This window comes from Peromyscus californicus, unplaced genomic scaffold, assembly GCF_007827085.1.
Source record: "Peromyscus californicus insignis strain IS unplaced genomic scaffold, ASM782708v3 Scaffold_1__1_contigs__length_55948999, whole genome shotgun sequence".
Classification (NCBI taxonomy): Eukaryota; Metazoa; Chordata; class Mammalia; order Rodentia; family Cricetidae; genus Peromyscus; species Peromyscus californicus.
Genome location: NW_026294492.1, coordinates 49,174,329 through 49,196,890, shown reverse-complemented (window position 1 = coordinate 49,196,890; position 22,562 = coordinate 49,174,329). Strand labels below are relative to the sequence as shown.

The 22,562-nt window shown below is 52.4% G+C and overlaps 1 protein-coding gene across 1 annotated transcript in view; it reads left to right on the top strand.

Moving 5' to 3' along the window:
• Window positions 1-1,172: 1,172 nt before the first annotated feature.
• The window catches only part of Vav1 (vav guanine nucleotide exchange factor 1), a 51,739-nt gene continuing 30,349 nt past the window's right edge, over window positions 1,173-22,562 (top strand). The window contains exons 1-6 of the mRNA XM_052746785.1: window positions 1,173-1,441; window positions 20,470-20,586; window positions 21,029-21,087; window positions 21,177-21,245; window positions 22,168-22,276; window positions 22,368-22,463. Coding sequence (XP_052602745.1) covers window positions 1,238-1,441; window positions 20,470-20,586; window positions 21,029-21,087; window positions 21,177-21,245; window positions 22,168-22,276; window positions 22,368-22,463 — 654 coding nt within the window. The 5' untranslated portion in view covers window positions 1,173-1,237. The remainder of the gene's footprint in view (window positions 1,442-20,469; window positions 20,587-21,028; window positions 21,088-21,176; window positions 21,246-22,167; window positions 22,277-22,367; window positions 22,464-22,562) is intronic.

Genomic DNA, 22,562 nt, shown 5'->3' with positions numbered 1-22,562 from the left:
GGACTAAGGTGATTGCTGCCAAGCCTGAAGATCTGAGTTCAATCCCTGGGACTAACATGGTGGATGGAAAGAAGAGACTCCCTCCCTCATGTCCTCTGACCTCCGCACATATACTGTGCCTCACATGTGTCTTTGCACATACACACATACATATATATATATATATATATGTATATATATAGTGAGCAAATAAACGTAATAAAAATGAAAAGCAACTGTAAAAGCAGAGTATCTTTTCTACTGTATATTTACATTAATATTCTTCGACAGTTTCCTACACGTTAGCACTCTGTCTTGGTCGTACCCACCCTCAATTCCCCCTTACTTCCCCCAGGGACCCCCTTCACATTCTCCCCACTTATTTGCTCTTTATAACCCACTTCGTCATTACTGTTGCCTGTGGGAATGTCAGCTCATCTTCCTGTCTTGAGTTCATGAGCAGAGCCCTCATGCCACACCCGGGAGACAGCATTTCGCAGCTCCCTTCCCCGTCCCCCAGCTCTTACAAGCTTTCCACCCCTTCTCCCTTGAGCCTTGGGGTGGTGGCCATACAGAGGTCTCCCCTGTGGTTGAGCACTCGCGAGTCAAAAAGCAACACGGAGGAAGCAATGTCGTCAGTCATTTACTTATGTGAGGTGGTAGACATGAGTGCAAAGGGTCTGGGGCAGGATGGAGGTCAGTGTGGCCTGAGCACAGGGAGGGACAGAATGAGGGACCAGGAGGCTGGGAGGGGTGGGGGCAGGGTGAGCAGGGCCTTGTGGAGTTCAGGGAGGACTTGGGTCTTGACCCTGCGGAGAAGGAAGTTGGAGCCATAAAGGGCTATGGGGTAGAGGAGGGATGGTTGAGACTTCACTCAGTGCTCAAGGGTGCCCTTTGGGGGGCTGCAGCAGGGACAGACTGTGAGAGACCAGGGCCTTACTCAGGGGACCTGGAGGAGCCAGAGGAGGTGACAGCTTATGAGGTAGTGACTGCTTGGTTTTGCAGGTGCCCAGGTCTGCTCAGTGTGGGTGGAGAAAGGCGAGGGAGGTCACACCAGTGCGTGGAAGGCGTGGGGGCGGAACTGCAGGTGCTCCCCTCCGCCCCACAGCTCCTCCCCACCCCCCACCCCCAGGGCGACAGTTACAGTCACAGAAGAGGAAGTGGTGTTGTAGTTGTCCCCATTGGGGCAGGCAGCGGCAGCGGTGGTGGAGGCGCGAGGGTGCACGGGGCCTCCCCGAGGGGGAGGCAGGCAGCCACCATGGAGCTCTGGCGACAGTGCACCCACTGGTTAATCCAGTGTCGGGTGCTGCCTCCCAGTCACCGTGTGACCTGGGAGGGAGCCCAGGTGTGTGAGCTGGCGCAGGCACTGCGGGATGGTGTCCTCTTGTGTCAACTGCTTAACAACCTGCTGCCCCAAGCCATCAACCTGCGGGAGGTTAACCTACGCCCCCAGATGTCCCAGGTGAGCCTGCTGGGTGATGCCAGGGCAGGGCTGGGTTGGGGGAGCACCTCTCTAGGCCTGGATCTGGCTAAGGGGAGGTGCTGAGCAGAACAGGGCTCTGCGTGGGTTTACAGACTCTAGGTTGGCTTGCATCTGCCTCGGCAAACTAGGGGGAAATCCCCCCAACCCCAAGTTAACTGTTACGACCCATCTAGAGGGGCCTTAGGGGTACCGGTGTGCCTTGTGGATAGCCAAGGGGGTGCATGAGGTTGGAGCCACCAGATTCAGGCGTTGAGGAGAGAGGCCTTCAGCCGCTTCTCCCCCACCTCTGGCTCCTCCTCTTCCGCCTCTTCTGGTCCCCTCCTTCCTCCTCACATCTTCCTTCACCCCCATTTCCTGTCAGGGTTCTGGGCTGTGTGTCATGGAGGGTGGGGGGCTGCACTCTTATCCCCTGTGGCTTCCTAGCTCTGCCCATCCCATGAAGGGCTCAGTGAATGCAGGGCCCAGGCCTGGTATCCCAAGACAGTCCTTGGTGTCCCCGAGCCAGGCATTTCTGCATTCTCCACCCTTCAAGGGGAGGCATGCTCAGATGTGCCCTGGTGAGCTTAGGAAATGTATTCAAATCCTTATTTGAATGTGGCTGGAGCATTGGTGACTGGTGGCTTTGTCCTCTCTTCCCTGCTTTCCCACAGATGCTGGATTTTTTTTGGAGGGGGGAGGTCTGATAGCCCTAGAAGAGGAAGATATAGGTTCAAGTCAGAGGGGTACATGACCTTACCATGGAAGCTGAGGGACACGAGCTGTATTGAAGGGAATATAGCCTTGCCCTGTGGTTTGAAGGATACAACCCTGGTGTAGGGGGCACCTTCCTTTTCCTGCCTCAGTCTTTGAGGCCCCCACAGCTGGTTCCTCCAAATCCCAGGAGGTTGTCCCTGGAAATGATGGGCTGGGGCCTGGTCTCTTCCCTCATGTGAGGGGTCCCATGTAGTTGAAGAAGGAAGTCACTTTGAGAATGGCGTGCTGGGGTCTCTAGGTTATCCCCTGGGGTTGTCAGTGGGTGAGGTAGTGGCCCCTGGAGCCACCACAAGTTTCCTGAAGGGAACATAAAACACAGTACCCACTGTCCTCCATGGACCGCTCCTCTGGCTGGCTACAGGCCATCACAGATTTGCCTACATTTGCTTGAACTCCAGTAGCTTCAAGGGCTGGAGGAAGTAGCCATGGGATACATTGGGCCCCAGCTCTGGCGGGTCTCAGGGTGCCCTACGATGTGGCAATCGCAGCTGTTGGGAAAACAGAGTTAAGGATGAACTTCCACCTCTGTGCATCATAGCTAAGGCTGATTTTCTGAAGGGCAAGCGTGCATGGTGTTAATCCCCAGAGGACCGGCTATGTTCCAACAATAGTCCTAATATGTACTAGGCAATGCTGGGATCTTGACTCTGGCCCCCAAAGAGCTCTTAAACTTAAGGAAACAGAAAAAGATACGTCCCAGGCCTGTGTGCTCTGCGTGTGTGGCAGAACACTGCCTGGGAGAATCAGGACTTATGTAAGAGAGGGAATATTTAGGCTGGGTTTTGAAGAGTCAGTAGGAGGTTTCCCATTGTTCTGGCTCCCTGTGCCCCGTTGTATGAAGCCTCAGGCTGGGTTAGGGTCCACCTAACCCTCCCCATCTGTCTTTTCTGTGGCTTCCAGCCTCGGTTCCTTCTGCCTTCCTTGGAAATTCTGTATCTGGTGGAGTTGTGTGTGAGAACCATTGGGCTATGCACAATATGCCAGAGGGAGGTGCCTCGGGGAGGTTGCCTCTGGGCCTGGGGGCCATTGTTAGCAGAAGGAAGCTGGGGACGGAGTGAGATGGGATGTGGAAGGCAGAAAGGAAAAGAAAAGGAGCGACTGCTGGAAACAACAGAGATAAAGGTGTAGAGTTTGTAATGAGAAGACTACTTAGTTCCTCCATTTCTTCATCACTCCCCTTTGCCGGCAAAAAGGGAAGAAATAGTATATATACCATCCATCCATCCACCCACCCACCCATCCACCCACCCACCCATCCACCCATCCATCCACCCATCCATCCATCCATCCACCCAACTATCCATCCACCCACCCACCCATCCACCCATCCATCCATCCATCCATCCATCCATCCATCCATCCATCCACCCATCTATCCATCCACCCACCCATCCATCCATCCACCCACCCATCCATCCACCCATCCACCCACCCATCCACCCATCCATCCATCCACCCACCCATCCATCCATCCACCCACCCATCCACCCATCCATCCATCCACCCACCCATCCATCCATCCATCCATCCACCCACCCATCCATCCACCCATCCATCCATCCATCCATCCATCCATCCATCCATCCATCCACCCACCCATCCACCCATCCATCCATCCACCCACCCACCCATCCATCCACCCACCCACCCACCCATCCATCCACCCATCCATCCACCCACCCATCCATCCATCCATCCATCCATCCATCCATCCATCCATCCACCCACCCACCCACCCATCCATCCACCCATCCATCCACCCACCCACCCACCCATCCATCCACCCATCCATCCACCCACCCACCCATCCATCCATCCACTCACCCACCCACCCGTCCATCCACCCATCCACCCACCCATCCACCCACCCACCCATCCATCCATCCATCCATCCATCCATCCATCCATCCATCCATCCTGTCAGGTCCAAAAGAAAGTCCAGACAAATGTTTACTGTGGTGCCTGTTAGCATACCAAAGCACACGCTGGGCTCCAGGCTCACTCAGTATCTGTGGCTCCTCTCAGGCTCTTCTCACTCCACTCTCTACCCTAAACTTCACCAGCTTATGGGCTTCCCTTTCCCAGCTTCTCATAATTCCACCATTTTGGCCAAGTGCCCTCTTGGCTCTTGGTTCAATCTCTTGGCTCTCTCTTGTTTTTGCTCTCTCTTCTTCTCCTTTGTCTGCACCCCCCCCCCCCCCCCCCCCCCCCCGTGGCTCAGTCCATTCTGCTGGCAATGTTCAGGCTACTACTTTCTCTTCCTGCTCTGGACTCTTCCAGATGCTGCTTGCTGAATTTTCCCTCACATCTACAATAAAAACTTCCCCCTCAACCATACTTCAGAGAAGTCATGTACTCCCTTTATACATCTGGTGCTGAAAATCTCACTTTATGGCATCCATCCATCCATCCATCCATCCATCCATCATCCATCCATCCATCCATCATCCATCCATCATTCATTTATCATCCATCCATTCATCATCCATCCATTCATCCTTCCATTCACTCACCCATTTATGCACTACCTATTTTTCCATTCACCTATTCACCAGCTGGACTTATGTATGAACTTCCACCCCTGTGTGTCATAGCCAAGGCTGACCCACCCATCCATCCATCCATCCATCCATCCATCAGTTCATTCATTCACCTGTTCTCCCACTCATTCGCCCATTCACCCACCCACCCTCCACCCATTCATCAAACAGTTACCGTGCAGGGCAAGCCCTGCCCTTGGTGCTGGGAACTATGGGAGCAGGACACATATATTCTGAAGGAGGGAAATGCATCAATGAGAAAACAAGGACAGGTGTACTTTTTAGGCAGTGGCTCATACTTTGAAGAAAGCTATGTTTGGAAAGGGAGCTTGGTGGCACTTTGGAGTAGGGAGTCGAGAAAACCTCCCTAGAGCAGAAGCCAGGGGGCAGTGAAAGATGAGCCCTGTGGATTGGGGATGGTGGCCCTGCCTGGCAGGGGGTGCTGCCTGTGCAAATGTCCTGAGGTAGGGGCAGGCAGCTGTAGTGGCTGTTCTGGAATTGCTGCTGGAGGTCAGACTGGAGCATTCTAAGTCATGGGAAGTGCCCATGAGGTCTAAGACACACAGAAAGGATGATAATGTCACGGTTAGAAACAGAGGCCCCAGACATCACAAACGTGCACCTCCCTCCTCTGTGGGAGTGTGTAGTCCTTCCATGTGGAACTTTGAGGCTAAGGGCCTGAAGATAAAGAGGTGGGTTTGGGGAAAGAGCCAGCAGGATGTGAAGCTCATTAAACCCTGGGAGAAGCAGGAGTTGGGGTAAAAGACATTGCCAAGCCTCCTGTCTCAGCCAACCATTCAGGCGGGTGTGAGGTTGTCACTGGTGGTGGCCTTGGTAGCATGTCTGAACTGAAAATAAAAGCTAACAGGTTGATTGGCTCGGATTTAGTGGCTTGGGTAACAGCATTTGCTGTGCAAACATGAAAACCTGCACACACATTAGAAAGCCAGGTATGGCATGAGCCCTTTCCTGTAGCCCCAGTGCTGTGGCCTTGAGGGCTGCCAGCCTGGCTCCAGGTTCAGGTAGAGACTGACTCAATCAGGTGGATAGTGACAGTGCAGGACATCTGTCCTCTGATGGGTGCACAGGTGCACACGTGCACACACTGTTGAAACAGGAGTGTGGAAACACACACACAGTGCAGCATGGACAGTGTGTGGTGCTCTCTTTGGTGTGTCAGACAGGGTTTGGAGGTCAGCAAGCACAACAGGACCTTCCAGACAGTCAGGCATTTGGCTAAATGATACATTTGTGTGATTGAAATAGTGTAATGATGTATGGGAATGGAGCTCCCAACGGCGTCCCTCAGCTATGGCCTCTGTCGTGTATCAAGTCTCCTTGAGTGTATGTGTGCAAACAGCAATTAGGAATTCTGGTGGTTACGGCAGGAGTGTGGGTGACCTCAACGCAGCTGTACGAGAAGGTCTGTGGATGATGGCTTTGCTATGGCTGTGCAGGTGGAGCCCTTTTCCTGGTCCTTCCCAGCTGTGTCCATCCGGAGATCCTGAGGCCACATGCAGTCAGGGCAGAGTTGCACGCACTGGCAGGTGAGGGTCCCATGGCCTGTCCTGGCCCTTCTCCTATGAGGGAGCAGTCTGTAAGAGAACAGCTGAGCTCATAAGAACTGTGCAGTTTGGTTCAGATGACAGTCCTGTCCCACATCCTACCTTCTGTGTACCAGGATGACAGGTGCACCACCACACCTGGTTTATGTGGTCCTGGGGATGGACCCAGGGCCTCATGCATGCTAGACCTACCCACCAAGGCCCAGAAGCAGCATGTGGTCTTAACCCCCAGGCATGTGTGGGTGTGAGGGAGACACAGTTCTCCTCTGAGGGGTTTTTTAGTGGTGCTGGGGGGAGACCGGGGAACTGTCGCTGTCCAGTGTACAAGCCAAGGATGCTGTGGGTATGCCACAGTGAATGGGATCTCATCTCCCAGATTTCAATGCAGGCTCAACGGAGGAATGCAGTGTGCGGCCCCGAGGTTGGTGGTCTGGTACACCCTGAGTTCCAATTCCAGCTGCAGGATCTTGGGAAAATGTCTTAGTTACTTTCCTATTGCTGGGATAAAATATCATCACTGGGCTGGGTGATGGTGGTGGTGGTGCACACCTTTAATCCCAGCACTTGGGAGGCAGAGCCAGGAGGATCTCTGTGAGTTCGAGGCCAGTCTGGGCTACAGAGTGAGTCCCAGGAAAGGCGCAAAGCTACACAGAGAAACCCTGTCTCAAAACAAAACAAAACAAAAAAACCAAAACAAAAAACAAAACAAAACAAAAAACCAAAAACCAAAAAACCACCCAACCAACCAAACAAACAAAAACAAACAACAACAAAAAACCCCCCAAAAAACCAAAAAACAAAAACCCCAAAACCAACCAACCAACCAAACAACAACAACAACAACAAAAAACCCCCCAAAAACAAAACAAAACATCATCACCAAGGCCACTTATGGAAGAATTGATTTGGGCTTATGGTTCAGAGGGATAAGAGTCCACACCACTGAGGCGGGAGTCATGCTGCAGGAAAAGCTGGGAGAACAGCTCAAGCACTGGGAGCCACCTCCGGTGACACACTTCTCTAAACCTTGCCAGACAATGCCAGCAACTGGGGACCACTTGTTCAAAGGCCACATACTATGAGGGGCATGTTTTCGTTCAAACCATCATGCGGAGGGAGGGTTACCCAGGCTCAGAGTCTCAGGGTACAGACTCTATGGCAGGGAAGGCATGATGTCACATCACATCTACAGTCTGGAAGCAGAGACGTGAACGCTGGTGTTTTCCTTCAGCCCATGCCCCCAGCCCATGGGATGGTGTGGCTCAACAGTGACGATGTGTCTTTCCGTCTCAAAACAACCCAATCTGGACAACCCCCCACAAGCAGACACAGAGGTGTGTTTGGAGGCTTGGCTCCTACCTGACCCCATATCCAGTCAAGGTGATGACGCTAAACATTACAGGAAGTTACTGAAAATCTCCATGACTCAGTTCCCTATTTATTTATTTGTCTCGGCTGCAAGGGAACTTAGGACTTTCTGAGCTAGACCAGTGTTCTACCTCTGAGAGATGTCCCCAGCCCCTCACTGGGGGATTCTAGGCAGAGACTCCACCCCTGACCACGCTCCCAGGCCCTCACTGGGGGATTCTAGGCGGGGCTCCACCCTGACCACGCCCCCAGACCCTCACTGGGGATTCTAGGCGGGGCTCCGCCCCTGACCACGCCCCCAGCCCCTCACTGAGGGGAAACTAGGCGGGGCTCCGCCCCGACCACGCCCCCAGCCCCTCACTGGGGATTCTAGGCGGGGCTCCACCCTGACCACGCCCCCAGCCCCTCACTGGGGGATTCTAGGTGGGGCTCCACCCTGACCACGCCCCCAGCCCCTCACTGGTGGATTCTAGGCGGGGCTCCACCCTGGCCATGCCCCCAGCCCCTCACTGGGGGATTCTAGGTGGGGCTCCACCCTGGCCACGCCCCCAGCCCCTCACTGGGGGATTCTAGGCGGGGCTCCACCCTGGCCATGCCCCCAGCCCCTCACTGTGGATTTTGGCATTCAGTCACTGTTGCTTTCCTCTTAAGGACAAACGTCAAGGTTGGGTGCTGTGGTGACAATCACAAGCATTGTGCTTGTTTCACACACCCTAGATTTAGTTCCTCGGACACGTGGTTCAATCTCCCCTGCACCCTTCTCTGGCAGTCTACTCCAGCCACAGGCCCCTAATTAGCCTTTCCTCCAATGCACCAGGCACAGTCCTGCCTCGGGTCTTTGGCGTTGTCAGTTTCCTCTGTCTGGGACACTGTTCATGCTAGTGTCCACCTGGCTGCCCCATCACCTCCTCCAAGTCTTTGCTTAAACGTCAGTTTCTCAACAAGGCTTCCGACACGTCACCGAAATCCTACCTTTTCTGGCACCCGTTGTCTTTTTCCTTGTGTGTCTGTGCGCTTGTGTGTGTGCCCATATGTGTGCGGTCTTGTACACGTGCCTGTGGAGGTATGGTGTCTTCCTCAAGCGCTCTTCTTCTGCCTTGAAAGCTATTTTTTAAGGTTTCCAATCATGAGTATGCGCTCTGTGAGGACGTGTGCGTTCGCGTGCAGGAGCCAGCCAACGCCTGAGGCACTGCGTCCCCCTGGGGCTGGTGTTACTGGCAGCGGGACTTGGGTCCTCTAAAAAAACATGCTCTTAATCATTTTGCCATGTCTCCAGCCCCGCTATCATTTTTGAGACTGGCCTGAGATCGCCCCGGATCCCCGTCTGTACCACCTCCGGGCTGGGATTGCAGGCGTCCCTACTACACCCAGATCTTATGCTGGTGCTTTGGATTCGAACTCATGTCCTCAAGCTTGCACAGCAAATGTTTTACCCACTGAGTCATTCCCCTAGCCCCACTCCCTAATTTTCTCCTATGATGCCGCCCACCATCTGCTGACAAGCTGTATGTATGCCCTTGGTACACGAGAGACTAGCTTCAAGGAGTCCAAAACCAGCCTACGGTTTGATCTCTCGTAGAAAATGCTCTGCCATTTTGGTAGAAGCTGCTTGCACCCTCCTTTGGCTTTTAAATACCCGTAGGTGATTCCCCGCAGCTGGTAGAATGCATATGCTATGGAACGAGCCACTCTGTTGTTTAGGGAATATTGATGAGAGCAGCCATCCTGTGAGCTGAGTACAGCACAATTTATTAAAACGAACAAAAACAACAAACCCCAAAAAACTCTTGAGACAGACTCTCATGTAAACCAGGTTACCCCCTTGAATTCCCTGTGCAGCCAAGGATGCTTTTTTTTTTTAAATTTTTATTTATTTAATTTTTTTTTCCCCCTGAGAGAGGTTTTCTCTGTGTAAATGACCTTGCTGTCCTGAAGCTCCCTTTGTAGCCCAGGCTGGCCTTGAACTTGGAGAGATCAGTCTGCCTCTGCCTCTCCAGTGCTGGAATTAAAGGCGTGCACCACCATGCCTGACTGTTTTTTAAAATAAAAATAAGATGAAGAGCAACCAAGGGAAGAAGAAACCCAATGCTGACTTCTTTGGGCCTACACATACGCACGTGTGCGCCCGTGCATGCACACACACACACACACACACACACACACACACACACACACACATGCACACATGTGTGCACATACACTCACGAGCACACATGCACCATACTGTACTCACATGCATGCAAATGCATGCACACACGCACACTGACACACTGGACCCCCCCCACCCCGAATTAAATTTAATTTAAAAAGAAAGCGGAAGAGAGGAAGAAGGCAGGAAGGAAGTAGCTACAGCCTGCTCTGCTGTCGCCTAAAGTCAGCAGTCTAGTAAAAGGCTGAGGGCTTCACAGGAGCGAGGGGTGGGTATGGGGTCATGAGGAAATGAAGCCACCATCGGCAAGTAATGCAAAACAGTCTGTCCGTGTTTCTGTCCCTCTGCTAATAAATACCCCAAATCAGAGGGAAGTATGTACAGCTATGCAAATCGATCTTTCTTAGAGCCATGGGGATTCAAAACTGCTCCTGGCAGGAAGAGCACACAGGAGGCCCCTGCTCAGCCGGCCATCCCATCACTGATTCAACAAACGTTACTGAGTGCCTTCCAGGTCGGGGTGGGGGGTACACAGCTGGAAGAAAAAACATGAATTCACCGGTGCCCTCCAGAGGGAGACGCTGCTAGGGAAAGAGACAGAAACGTATGACGGCCAGTGAGATGGCTCCGTGGGTAAAGTCACTTGCTGCCAAGTCTGGCCACCTGAGTTTGATGCCTGAATCCCACACGGTGCGAGGAAGAAATGGCTTCCACACACACAAATGAAATGTAAAGTGAATGAATGAATGATTCATTTCTTCCCCCATATCTGACTGTGCTATGTCGGTGAGCTTAACTAACCATGGCTCAGAGATGTCCACCTTTTAAAATGTGTGGCTGAGGAGATGGCTCCATCAATGCCTTGAAAACACTAGGAGCTGAGTTTTAATTCCCAGCACCCAGGGAGAAAATGCCAAGTGTGGTGTCTACCTGTCAGCCCAGCACTGGGGAGAAGAAGACAGTGATCCTGGGGTTCACTGGTCAGCAATTCTAACCGGGTCCATGAGGTCCAGCCCGTGGGAGACCCTGTCTCAAAACACCAGGTGAACGGCTCCTGAGGAAGGACATTCAAGCTTGTCCTCTGGCCTCTGCCCTCATGTGCAGCAAACCGGATGGAAGCCAGGATGGGAATCATGCCTGGGTTGCTCATCATAATGTCTAGCTTGCTGTCTCTCAGCTCTCTCCACAGCACTGTCATTCGGTCAGCTGAGCTGAGTCACCTCAGGAGGATGTGCAGGTTCAATGCAGAGAGGGGTCTGGAAGGGACAGGGATGCCTGTGTACTTTCATACCTGGGGGGACGAGGCGGTCCTGAAAACAGTTCACTTGCAAATACAGAGAACCAGTGGTAGGTGTTCTTTCTGAAACAGGGGTGTGAGGGCCAGGAGGTGGCTCAGGGGATGATGTGCTGGCCACGCAACCACGAGGACCTGAGTTGACCAGGCATGATGGAGCATGTCTATAATCGTCGTATTGGGAAGGTTGAAATAAAAGGATTGCTGGGGTTCTCTGACCAGCCAGCTCAGCCTAATAGGCCAGCTCCAGGTTGAGAAAGAGACTGTCTCCCTAAAATAAGGTGGGGGATGAAGAGATGGCTCAGAGCTTGGGTCAGATCAGTTTCCAACACCCATATTAGGCAGCTCACAACCATCTGTACCTGTATCCTCCAGCTTCAGGGGATCCAGCGCCTTCTTCTGGCCTTCTCTGGTACCTGCAGTCTTGTGCACATATCCACACACAGCACTGGGGAAATCTAGGCAGGGACTCCACCCCTGACCATGCCTCCAGCCCCTCCCAGGGGGATTCTAGGCGGGGCTCCATCCCTGACAGCGCCCCCAGACCCTCACTGGGGGATCCTAGGTGGGGGCTCCATCCCTGAGCCACACCCCAACCCTTATTTTTTGAGTAGAGCTTGTCAGGGGAATAGGTTGCACAGCTGTGTGGGTCTCGCTGTAGAAGCTGGAAGATTCTTTTTAAAGTGGATGGACCTGTATCGTGGAAGGTCACGCTGTCCAGCATTCTTTCCCCACTGTCTGTCCCTTTCTGTCTTGCTGTGGCTGCTGGCTGAGCCCTGCCTTCCCCTTCACTACCCCAAAGCGGTACATTTGCCTGTCCTTGTAACTTCGTGCCTCAGCTGACTGTACCACATGCCTCAGCTGTCTGTACTTCCTACCACACACTTCACCAGCGCTGTCACCAACCCATATCCGGATTGCTTTTGCGAGAGTCCCTCCTGTTAATCTACTCACTCTCTCCAGGTTACAAGCACTGTGGCATCCGGGCCCATTTTCCTCGTCCACTAGTGGGTCTCAGTGTGCTGGGCCAACAGTAAACACTTCATGTATGTTTGCTGGGTCAATTAATGACTGGCTTTTGTGGGTCGGCGTCGGTCAACGCTCGGTTCTAGAGTGGAGAGGTGGCTCTCTCCTTTCTCTCTCTCTCCTTTCTTTTCCTCCTTCCCTTCCTCTGCTCTTCCAATCCCTTCCTCTTCGCCTGTCTCTTCTTTCCGTTCCCTTCTCTTTGTTGTGTGACACTCTTCTGGGAGAGATGTGAACACACGTGCACTCACCCCAGACAGCAGAGAAAAGCAAGCACACCACCAAAGTCCAACTTGGTGAGCCAATGAGTGTTCCTGGAGTCACTTCTGGGAGCAGAAATGACTCATCGACCTCAGCATCACCGAGGCCCAGCACGGACGGCACTTGCTGGAATCCTGGAGGGCACTGCACAGCCTGCAAGCAGGGCAGTCTCTTCCAGGTGCCTTGTCCCGTCTGCACCTCTTCTGGGCAGTTCAGCCATCAGCGGTCCTTACAGCTTGTGCTTGAGGAGGGGCGTAGAGAGTCTGGTCTGTTTCAGGGACTTCCTGTTTACTTCTTGTTGTTTAGTTCCTGAGGTTAACATGCTTCTCTGGAGGATACAGTGTATCACCTCCTCTTAGCACACCCTGTGTCTTAATGAGCTTCCTTCCAACGTGGAAGGTTTCATCTTAGAGGAAACTGCTAGCCAGCACCCTCCTCTCTCCTCCTTCACCCTCTCTCCCTCTCCTCTTCTCCCCTTCCTTCCCCTTGTTTTCCCCCCATTTTTGATACAAGGTCTCTATGTGTAACCCTGGCCAACCTAGAACTCACTATGTAGCTCAAGCTTATCTCAGTTATAGCTATCCCCCTGCCTCAGCTTCCTGAATGCTGAGATTACAGGTATATACCACCACATTTAATTTAATTTTAATGTAATTTCATTCCTGATTTTCGGTTGGGGAACCCAAAGCATGGAGGTTAAGATGACCTGCCCAAGGTCCCCTGCTTACCTTCATTAACCTGACCCCCCCACCCCCACACTGGATGGGAGACTGGGCTCTGGGGAGAGGGGAGAGGAGAGGCAGTCCCACTCCTAGAATGCTTTGGACTCAGTGTGTCATCAGCTCCTCCACTTCAAAGCTCTGGGTAGGATGCACAGCATGACCACCCTCTCTGGACAGCCATGTGGCTGCCTCAGTGAGCCAGGCAGAGCCTGGAAGATGCCATCCCTCTGCCCTCTTCTATCTTCCCCGGCTAGGCCTGGTAAGGCATTTCCTGTTTCTGGTGGTTTTCCTGGGTTGGGGTTGTGGGTGTGGAAAGCACAGAAGACGAAATTTGTGTTGAGTCTGGGTGGCTTTTCCCCAGCCCTCAACGGAGGCCTCTAGCCCCCAGTGCTACTTCCTTGACCAGAATTCTCTCTATTTTGGGCAGAGGCACCAAGAGCCAACTTCTGACTTGACCACAGTGCTTGGCTCCTAATTTGCCTAAGTTGCCTTGTTGCTTGCCCAACACCATGGCTCTCTTCATCCTGGAGCAGGAGGGAAGCTGAGGGGCTGTCCCCACAGAACAAGGAAGAACTCTTCTTCCACATGCCTCCTACAGCAAGTGGCTTCCTGTCCTTCATCACCTTTTTAACATACCTCATGATACTGGGAAGTTCTTCTAGCGGTCTAACCGCAGTCGCTGCTGCTCTCTGAAGGAGCTCTGTTCTCTAACTGGCCACTCTGAAGCCGTGGAAGGCGTGATGAATCATACTCCATTTGGAGGGGTCATGTGACTGAAGGGAAGGCAGTCGCAAAGCTCAGCTGATCGATCCTCTGAGGTTAGGAGGGAGTTTCCTGTTTTAGGCCAGACAGACACCTCTCACCTCTGGTGGCCCTGTCTGGATGTCTGGGGTTAGTCCAGGACCCACAGGAATTCTGGGTGGTATGAATAATTCCTGTGATATGTCAGCCCCTACTATGTCACTGTGAGGGCTGGAGGAAGGGGGTGCAGGGGCTCAGTATGGCTCATCGAGTCAGGGGGGAGCAGGGGCAGGGCTTGGCTCTCATGCTCCGTGGTTTCTCCACGCTCCCTCCCGCTTTTCACACGTGTGTCCTTTGGTGGGCCTCAGTTATCCCACCTGTCAGACGGAAGTCGTTTGTTCAGCCATTTTCATCTCTGGTGTGATATGGGCTGGGAACCAAACTTGGATTCTGTGAAGATGCTCTTAACCGCTGAGCCATTTCTCCAGCCCCTCTGCATTCCGTATCAGTGCAGGGGCTCTCACTTCTAACAGCTCGGCAAGGCTGGCTAGACGGTGAGCCCCAGGGGTCCTTCGGTCTCCACCTCCCCCGTGCTGGGATTGCTAGAGAGTGGGGGTGAGGGGCCATGATGTACCAGTGGCTTCCATGCTGAAGAAAACCCCTCTCTCCCTTCCTGGGAAGCCATTAGCTGCCTACAGCTCCCCAGAGAGGGACGTAGTCCCCATGAGGCCCTCCCTATCCTTCAATACAACTTCTCTTGATCCCCACCCCCAGCCCCAGGTCTTTAAATAGCTTTTCATATCTAAGAGTGAGCCCTTGAGTGACGTGTGGACCTTAGGCGATGGTGAAGTGTCCATGTTGGGTTGTTGCAGTTGTTGCAAGTGGACCAATCCTCTGTGGGGTGTTGGTGGTGGGGAGGCTGGGCATGCGAGAACAAGGCTCCATGTGGCCATCAATCTAAAACAGCTCAAAAAATAGTCTAGAGCTGGGGCCGTGTCTCAGCTGTGTCTGGCATGCATGGAGTCCTGGGTACCATTCACAGGACCACAAAAACCCAACCTGGGGTTTGCTCCTGTCATTCCCAGCATACCAAGAGGTGGAGGCAGGAGGATCGGGACTGCGTCCTCATCCTTGGCTATACAGCAGATTTGAGGCCATCCTGGGCTACATGAGAACCTGTCTCACAAACAGGGAGGAGGGCTGTAGAGAGAGGGCGCCAAGAGGAGAGTACTTGCCAAGGAAGTGTGCAGACTGGAGTTGCTTCCGAGAACCCAGTGGGAAGTCAGGAGTGGACGTGAGGTGGTCCTGGGATGAGATGGCAGGTGGAGACAGCGGAGTCTCTGGAGGCTCACAGGCACGGAGCAACAAAGAAGCCCTGGCTCAAGCCAGGTACAAGTCAAGTGCCAACACTGAGGTTGCCCTCCAACTTCCACACATGTGTGCCTGAACTAACACACAAGCATGCATGCAAATATATGCACACATACAAATCCTAAACAAAGGAGAGCTAAGACTTCTCTAGGCAAAGAGCAAATGTGCTTAGCTTCACTAGTTACTCAATAGGTTTGTAGTGAGGTGATGGCCCCACCCATTCCTTCTACCGTTTTACACTGATGCCACTGGGTCCAGGAGCTGGGGAGCAATGGTTGCTGAGACCTGATCTCTGCACTCATGATGAACGGTGAGTTCACTGGGATTCCACCATCAGTACAGACGAGGGTGACGTGATGTGATCAATGCCATGCATCCATTAGTAGAGGCTTAGCCTTTGGAGCAGTAGGCTGATGGTGCGAGAGCTGTGCACATCATAGTGATGATTGTGACGATGGTGATGGAGATGGTGATGGAGATGATGTTGGTGATGGTGTTGGTGATAGCAACTGATGATGGTAAAGATGATGGTGATGATGGCAATGGTAATGATGAGGGTGGTGCTGATGGTGATGGTGGTGATCATGCTGACGGCGATTATGGTACTGATTTTGATGGTGATAGTGGTAATGATGATGGTGATGGTGATTGATGATGTGGATGATAGTGATAATGATGATAGTGGTGATGATGTGAATGGTGGCAATGATGATGGTGATGGTAGTGGTGGTGATGGTGATGGTGACGGTGGTGGTGGTGATGGTGGTGGTAGTGGTGGTGATGGTGGTGGTGATGGTGGTGGTGGTGATGGTGGTGGTGATGGTGGTGGTGGTGATGGTGGTGGTGATGGTGGTGGCGGTGGTGGTGATGGTAGTGGTGGTGATGGTGGTGGTGGTGATGGTGGTGGTGATGATGGTGGTGGTGATGGTGATGGTAATGGTAGTGGTGGTGTTGGTAGTGGTGGTGATGGTGGTGGTGGTGGTGGTGATGGTGATGGTGATGGTGACGGTGGTGGTGGTGATGGTGGTGGTAGTGGTGGTGATGGTGGTGGTGATGGTGGTGGCGGTGGTGGTGATGGTAGTGGTGGTGATGGTGGTGGTGGTGATGATGGTGGTGGTGATGGTGGTGGTGGTGATGGTGGTGGCGGTGGTGGTAATGGTGGTGATGTTCATGACTGTGATGACAATGGCAATAGTTTCCAGATACTGAGGGCTCACACCAGGTCAAGCTCTTTGAATGGCCTTGTCACTGAATCGCAAGATGCAGTAGACACATCCCTCCCTGCGCTTGTCTTATCTCCACTTACCTGCTTATCAGTGTGTAGCAAGCGATTCTGTGGCCTGACCGTGCGATTCTCATAGGGTCTTCGGGTCAGTGGCTTAGCTCTGCAGTTCACCCTTAAGGTTTCCTGTGAGACCACAGCCGAATGCTGGATGGGGCGCTCTCATTTGGTGATCGCTTCCCAGGTGGTTCAGCTGCGCGGAACCTCAGATCTCCTCCACGGCACTGATTGGGTAGCCTTACACCACGGCTGTGGTCAATGGTGCAAGCGGCCAGGGAGAACCCGCAAGGCCGCCGTGCCCACTTTTGAAGAGTCCCTTATCGTTACGTTCACTAATACTCTCGGCCACACAGGGCCAGCTGCTTCAGCATGGGAGGGGGTGACAGGAGAGATGACTGCAGTTTCTGCATGGACACCGTGGTGGCCATCTTGGAGCCCAACAGCCATCTTGGAGACTGGTGGCCATTATCGCACTGTTGGAATCGCTGTAGATGCATGATGATAATTCTTGGGGACAGGAGAGATGGTGGGTAAAGTGCTTGTTATGCAAGTGTGAGGACCTGAGTTTGAATCCCCAGGACCCACAGAGAAAGCTGGGAATATACCTGTAATCCCCCAGTCTTGGGAGGTGGAGTCAGCCGGCCAGCGTAGGCTAATCAGAGGGCTGTGGCTTAGTGAGAGACTGCTTCAGTAAAGAAACTGGGGAGTGATGGAGTAAGACAGTCAGCATCAAACCGCTGTCCACTCGTACACACAGTACACATGCACACACATGCAAACACATACAACATTTCTGATAACTTTCAATTTCTTGCAAGGCCAGCAGCCCCACATGAATTTGCCGTTGTCAGAACATCTTGCATAGTGTTGATAACTCTATGATTTTCCACACAATCTTTTGAGTCATGTGCCAACTATAATAACTTAAAAACTGACTTTAGTAGAAATTGCATTGTCTTTGTAGCTCAGTCTTGGACATTGTTGAAACAGTCCTCCCCCAGTCCAAGGCTCAGGGGACGTCTCAGAAGAGGAGGCGGGAAGAATGTATGAACTGGGGAGGGGTGCTGTGAAATGGTTTGTCTTCTGGACATGATGAAGCCATACCACTCATGAACTGACCATGGCTGTGGGTACCTGCACAAGATGAAGCCAACATGGACTGGTGGGTAGATGGCTCTAGGCGCCACCTTCTCTGATGGTGGAGCTATTGATGGTAACACAGTTTCTAGGGGTGAAGAATCATTCTTTGCTGAGAGTGTGGCCACCGGTGGGTTTCCCATGTTCCAGTGAATGCCTCACACCCGTGCAACACACGGGTAGCACAGATTGGGTTTTGCGGGCTGTGAAAACCAAAAAGGACGCGAAGTTGTGAGAGGACCATGTTGAGGGAGATTTTGGGGGATAGACAGGGTGGACACAATCACATTTCATTGTATACATGTGTGTGAGGTATCCACTGGGGCTCCGGAACCCCACCAATGACCATATCGTCAGTAAACAATGATCCTCTCTCCACAGAATGCCAGGAGCTCCTTAGCAGCGGTGGGGCCTAGGCCATCTAACAGTCTGTGCTGGGGTCAGGCTGGCGTGATCCCACGCGGGCACCCACAGTTGCTATCAGTCCCCAAGCGATGACGGTGTCACTTCCAGCAGACAGCATCTCACAGCATTCCTCCCCATCCCCGGCTCTCATGGTCTTTTCACATCCCATGGCATTCCCTGAGCCTTGATTGGGATGGGGTTAATATCGACGTCTCATGTAGGGCTGAGCACTCAGTCTCTTGTTCTCAGCGCAGAGAGTTCTCAGTCCAATTTTCCTACAAGACGCTCAAGTCTTTGGGTTCTCCACACAATCACTTCTCATTACTGCAAACTCTTGTGCAGCCCACATCCTTCCCGAGATAAAGAACATGTCCATCCTTTGTGCCTTTCTGAGTCAATCCCCACCCTCGCTGCCTGATGCAACTGCTGATAAGTCTCATCACCACCCTGTGCTTGCTCTAGGATTTGGGCAAACATTATCTTATCTTAAAAATGTGTGTATACAATAGTAAATAGATACATCTTTAAAAAAAAATCAGGGCACTTGCCACCAAGCCTGATGACTGCTCCCCTGGACCGGTGTGGTGGAAGGAAGGAACCGACTCCTACAAGTTATCCTCTGACTTCCATGTGTGCATTTGCTCACACGCAAATATACGTAATAAAAATATAACATTTCCTGGGGGCAGGAGGATTATATACGTTCAGCGTTATCTGGGGCAACATAGTGAATTCAAGACCGGCACAGTTTTTGTTTATTATTATCATTGTCATTGTGGGTGTGGCTGTGTGTGCATGTGCCACGGTGCATGCATGTGCCACGGTACACGTGTGGAGGTCAAAGGACAACTGTGGATTCGTTCTCTCCTTCCGTCTTTGTGTGGGTTCTGGAGCTCGAGCTCAGATCCTCAGGATTGTCCCCCAAGTACCTTCATCTGCTGAGCCATGCTGCTGGCTGTAGTCAGAAGGTTTCTCCAGTCCCTCCTGGCCCCGTGGTCCCACAGCTGCTTATAAAATAATCACTGAGAGGCTTAATGTTATTTACAAACTGTATGGTCTATGGCAGGCCTCTAGCTAGCTCTTATGTCTTAAATTAACCCATTTCTATTAATCTGTGTTTTGACATGTGTTCCATGGTTTACTGGTCTGCTGGCATCTTGTTCCTTGGGCGGCAGGCCGGTGTCTCTTTTCCTTTGCTTTTCTTCTTCCTGTCTCTCTCCTTGGATTTTCTGACTGGCTATAACCTGCCCTGCCACAGGCCAGAGCAGCTTCTTTATTAACCAATGGGAACAACATATATTCACAGCATATGGAAAGACATCCCACAGCACTTCCCCTTTTCTGTCTAATCAAAAAGGAAGGTTTTAACTTTAACATAGTAAAATTACATATAACAAACAGTTACCAAGGAAGAATTACAGTTTCAATATCTAGTCTATTTGTATTTGGCAAAATTAAAGAAAATATTTTATCATCTATCCTATATTTGTGAGTCTAAGGTTTTATTTTTAATTTATCTTTGATCATAAACAAGGAAAATTATAATTATAACTATCTAGTCTTCAACTCCATCAAAGACCTGAGAAGGAACATAATAATATCTGAGAAAATGGAAAATGCAAGCAAGCAATTTCCAAAATTCTTGGGAGAATAGACAGAGACAGCTGGCAGCCTGGACAGTTACTAAAGTTTCTCAGCATCATTGGGGCATACAATTTGGCTACAGGCCTAGAGTATCTGACAGACCATTTTCAGAAGCAGGAATTTTGAAAGACCCTCTTACCCTGTCTTGGCAGAGTTCAGTAGCTGCTTTTCCTTGTGTCTCGCTTTTTGATTAGACAGAAAAGGGGAAGTGCTGGGGGATGTCTCTCTGTATGTTGTGAACATGTGTTGCTCTGATTGGTTGATAAATAAAACTGTATTGGCCAATGGCAAGGCAGCTTAGAGACAGGCAGGAAATTGAAGGAGAGAGAAAGGAAGGAGAAAGGCAGAGTCTGGAGAGACGTCAGCACCGCCAGGAGAAGCAAGATGTGAAAGTGTCAGTAACCCACGGCCATGTGGCAACTTACAGATAAATAAAAATGGGTCAAGTTATAAGAGCTGGCTAGCAAGAAGCCTGCCATAGGCCATGTAATCGGTAATTAATATTAAGCCTCTGAATGATTATTTTATAAGTGGCTGAGGGACCGCGGGGCTGGGTGGGACCCCAGGAATGTGGGACCGCGGGGCCAGGTGGAGTGGAGAACCTTCGGACTACAGCTGGCGCTATTTCATTTTTACTTACACATGTATTTATTTTTACATCTGTATTTCCTGGTTTGCCTGTGTGTGTGTGTCTGTTTGTCTGTGTGCACACACACGTGGTGTGTCCTCAGCCTCATTTCTCTTCCCTATAGTTCCTTTGTCTTAAGAACATCCGAACCTTCCTGTCTACCTGCTGTGAGAAGTTCGGCCTCAAGCGCAGCGAACTCTTCGAGGCTTTCGACCTCTTTGATGTACAGGACTTTGGAAAGGTGAGCTGGATTCCCAGTGCCCAGAGGTGGGACCTCAATTTGTTCCCATTACTACCTGATGCGTATGTGTGTGCGTGTGCATGTGTGTGTGTGTGTGCCCACTGGGGGGCTGGTAGTGGAGCCAGGTTGGCCTTCCAGGATGCTGCCCGTAGCATGGGCTTGGGGCATGTGGGACGAGTTCAAGGATCTGCCCAACCGCTTCCTGTGTGACCTCGGCTGAGTTCTGCTTCTCTGATCCCCAATCACTCCCATGTAACAAATTATTGCCTTGCCCTGCCTGAGTGCTCATGTGGACCCAAGAGTGGGGAGGCTTTGCTTGTGGTGCAGGGATGTAGGGGAGATGCTGAACTGTGCTCCCCGAAGTCTGAAGGGATAGCCTCCGTGCTGGGAGCCCGAGGGGTGGGATGGAAAGGGATTTCGAGCAGCTGTACCCTCACTGCAGGTCATCTACACCCTGTCTGCTCTGTCATGGACGCCCATTGCCCAGAACAAAGGAATCATGTGAGTAGCAGTCAGGGCTGTGGTCTGGGGCCTCCTTGAAGCTCCAGCTCCCTGTCCCACTGCCCTGCTTATGCCTTTCTGTCCTCCAGGCCCTTCCCAACAGACGACACCACCATGGGAGACGAAGACATCTACAGTGGCCTTTCAGACCAGATTGAGTGAGTATTGGGGTCCGATGTGTTCAGGGTTTGTGGGACACAGTGGAGGTTGGAGTCTGAGGGGACCTGGATCTTCCTGGGGTCTGAGGGGGCATGGATCTTCCTGGGGTCTGAGGGGGCATGGATCTTCCTGGAGTCTGAGGGGACCTGGATCTTCCTGGGGTCTGAGGGGGCATGGATCTTCCTGGGGTCTGAGGAGACCTGGATCTTCCTGGAGTCTGAGGGGACCTGGATCTTCCTGGAGTCTGAGGGGACCTGAATCTTCCTGGGGTCTGAGGGGACATGGATCTTCCTGGGGTCTGAGGGGACCTGGATCTTCCTGGAGTCTGAGGGGACCTGGATCTTTCTGGGGTCTGAGGGGACCTGGATCTTCCTGGGGTCTGAGGGGGCATGGATCTTCCTGGGGTCTGAGGGGACCTGGATCTTCCTGGGGTCTGAGGGGACATGGATCTTCCTGGAGTCTGAGGGGACCTGGATCTTCCTGGGGTCTGAGGGGACCTGGATCTTCCTGGGGTCTGAGGGGGCATGGATCTTCCTGGGGTCTGAGGGGACCTGGATCTTCCTGGGGTCTGAGGGGACCTGGATCTTCCTGGGGTCTGAGGGGGCCTGGATCTTCCTGGGGTCTGAGGGGACCTGGATCTTCCTGGGGTCTGAGGGGACATGGATCTTCCTGGGGTCTGAGGGGGCCTGGATCTTCTTGAAGTCTATGGGGACCTGGATATGTTCCAGGGCCTGAGGGATGTAGATCTGTCCTGGGGTCTGAGGGACACGGATCTGTCCCAGGGCCTGAGGGGACATATATCTGTCCTGGGCTCTGAGGGGGACACATTGAAAGGCCTGGGGGTATTGTGGATTCAGCCTTGATTCTGAATGGATCTGATGGGTCCTTGGCTTGGGGACATGGCTTGAATCTGTCCCCCAGTGATACTGCGGAGGAAGATGAGGACCTTTATGACTGCGTGGAGAATGAGGAGGCAGAGGGGGATGAGATCTACGAGGACCTCATGCGTTCAGAGACGGTGCCTACGCCGGTGTGTGGGTCTGGAAAGGGCCGGGCAGGTGGGGAGGTGGGGAGAGTTGTAGAGTGCTTCACCAGCCGGCCTCTGTGGTCCCTGTTCACAGCCCAAGATGACGGAGTACGACAAACGCTGCTGCTGTCTGCGGGAGATCCAGCAGACTGAGGAGAAGTATACAGACACGTTGGGCTCCATCCATCAGGTGCGTTGCGCCCACGGGTCCTGCCAGGGCTGTCTCCTCCCTGCCTCCTCATGGGGGTCTTCCTATGTAGCCCAGGCTGCCCTGAAACTCACAATACTC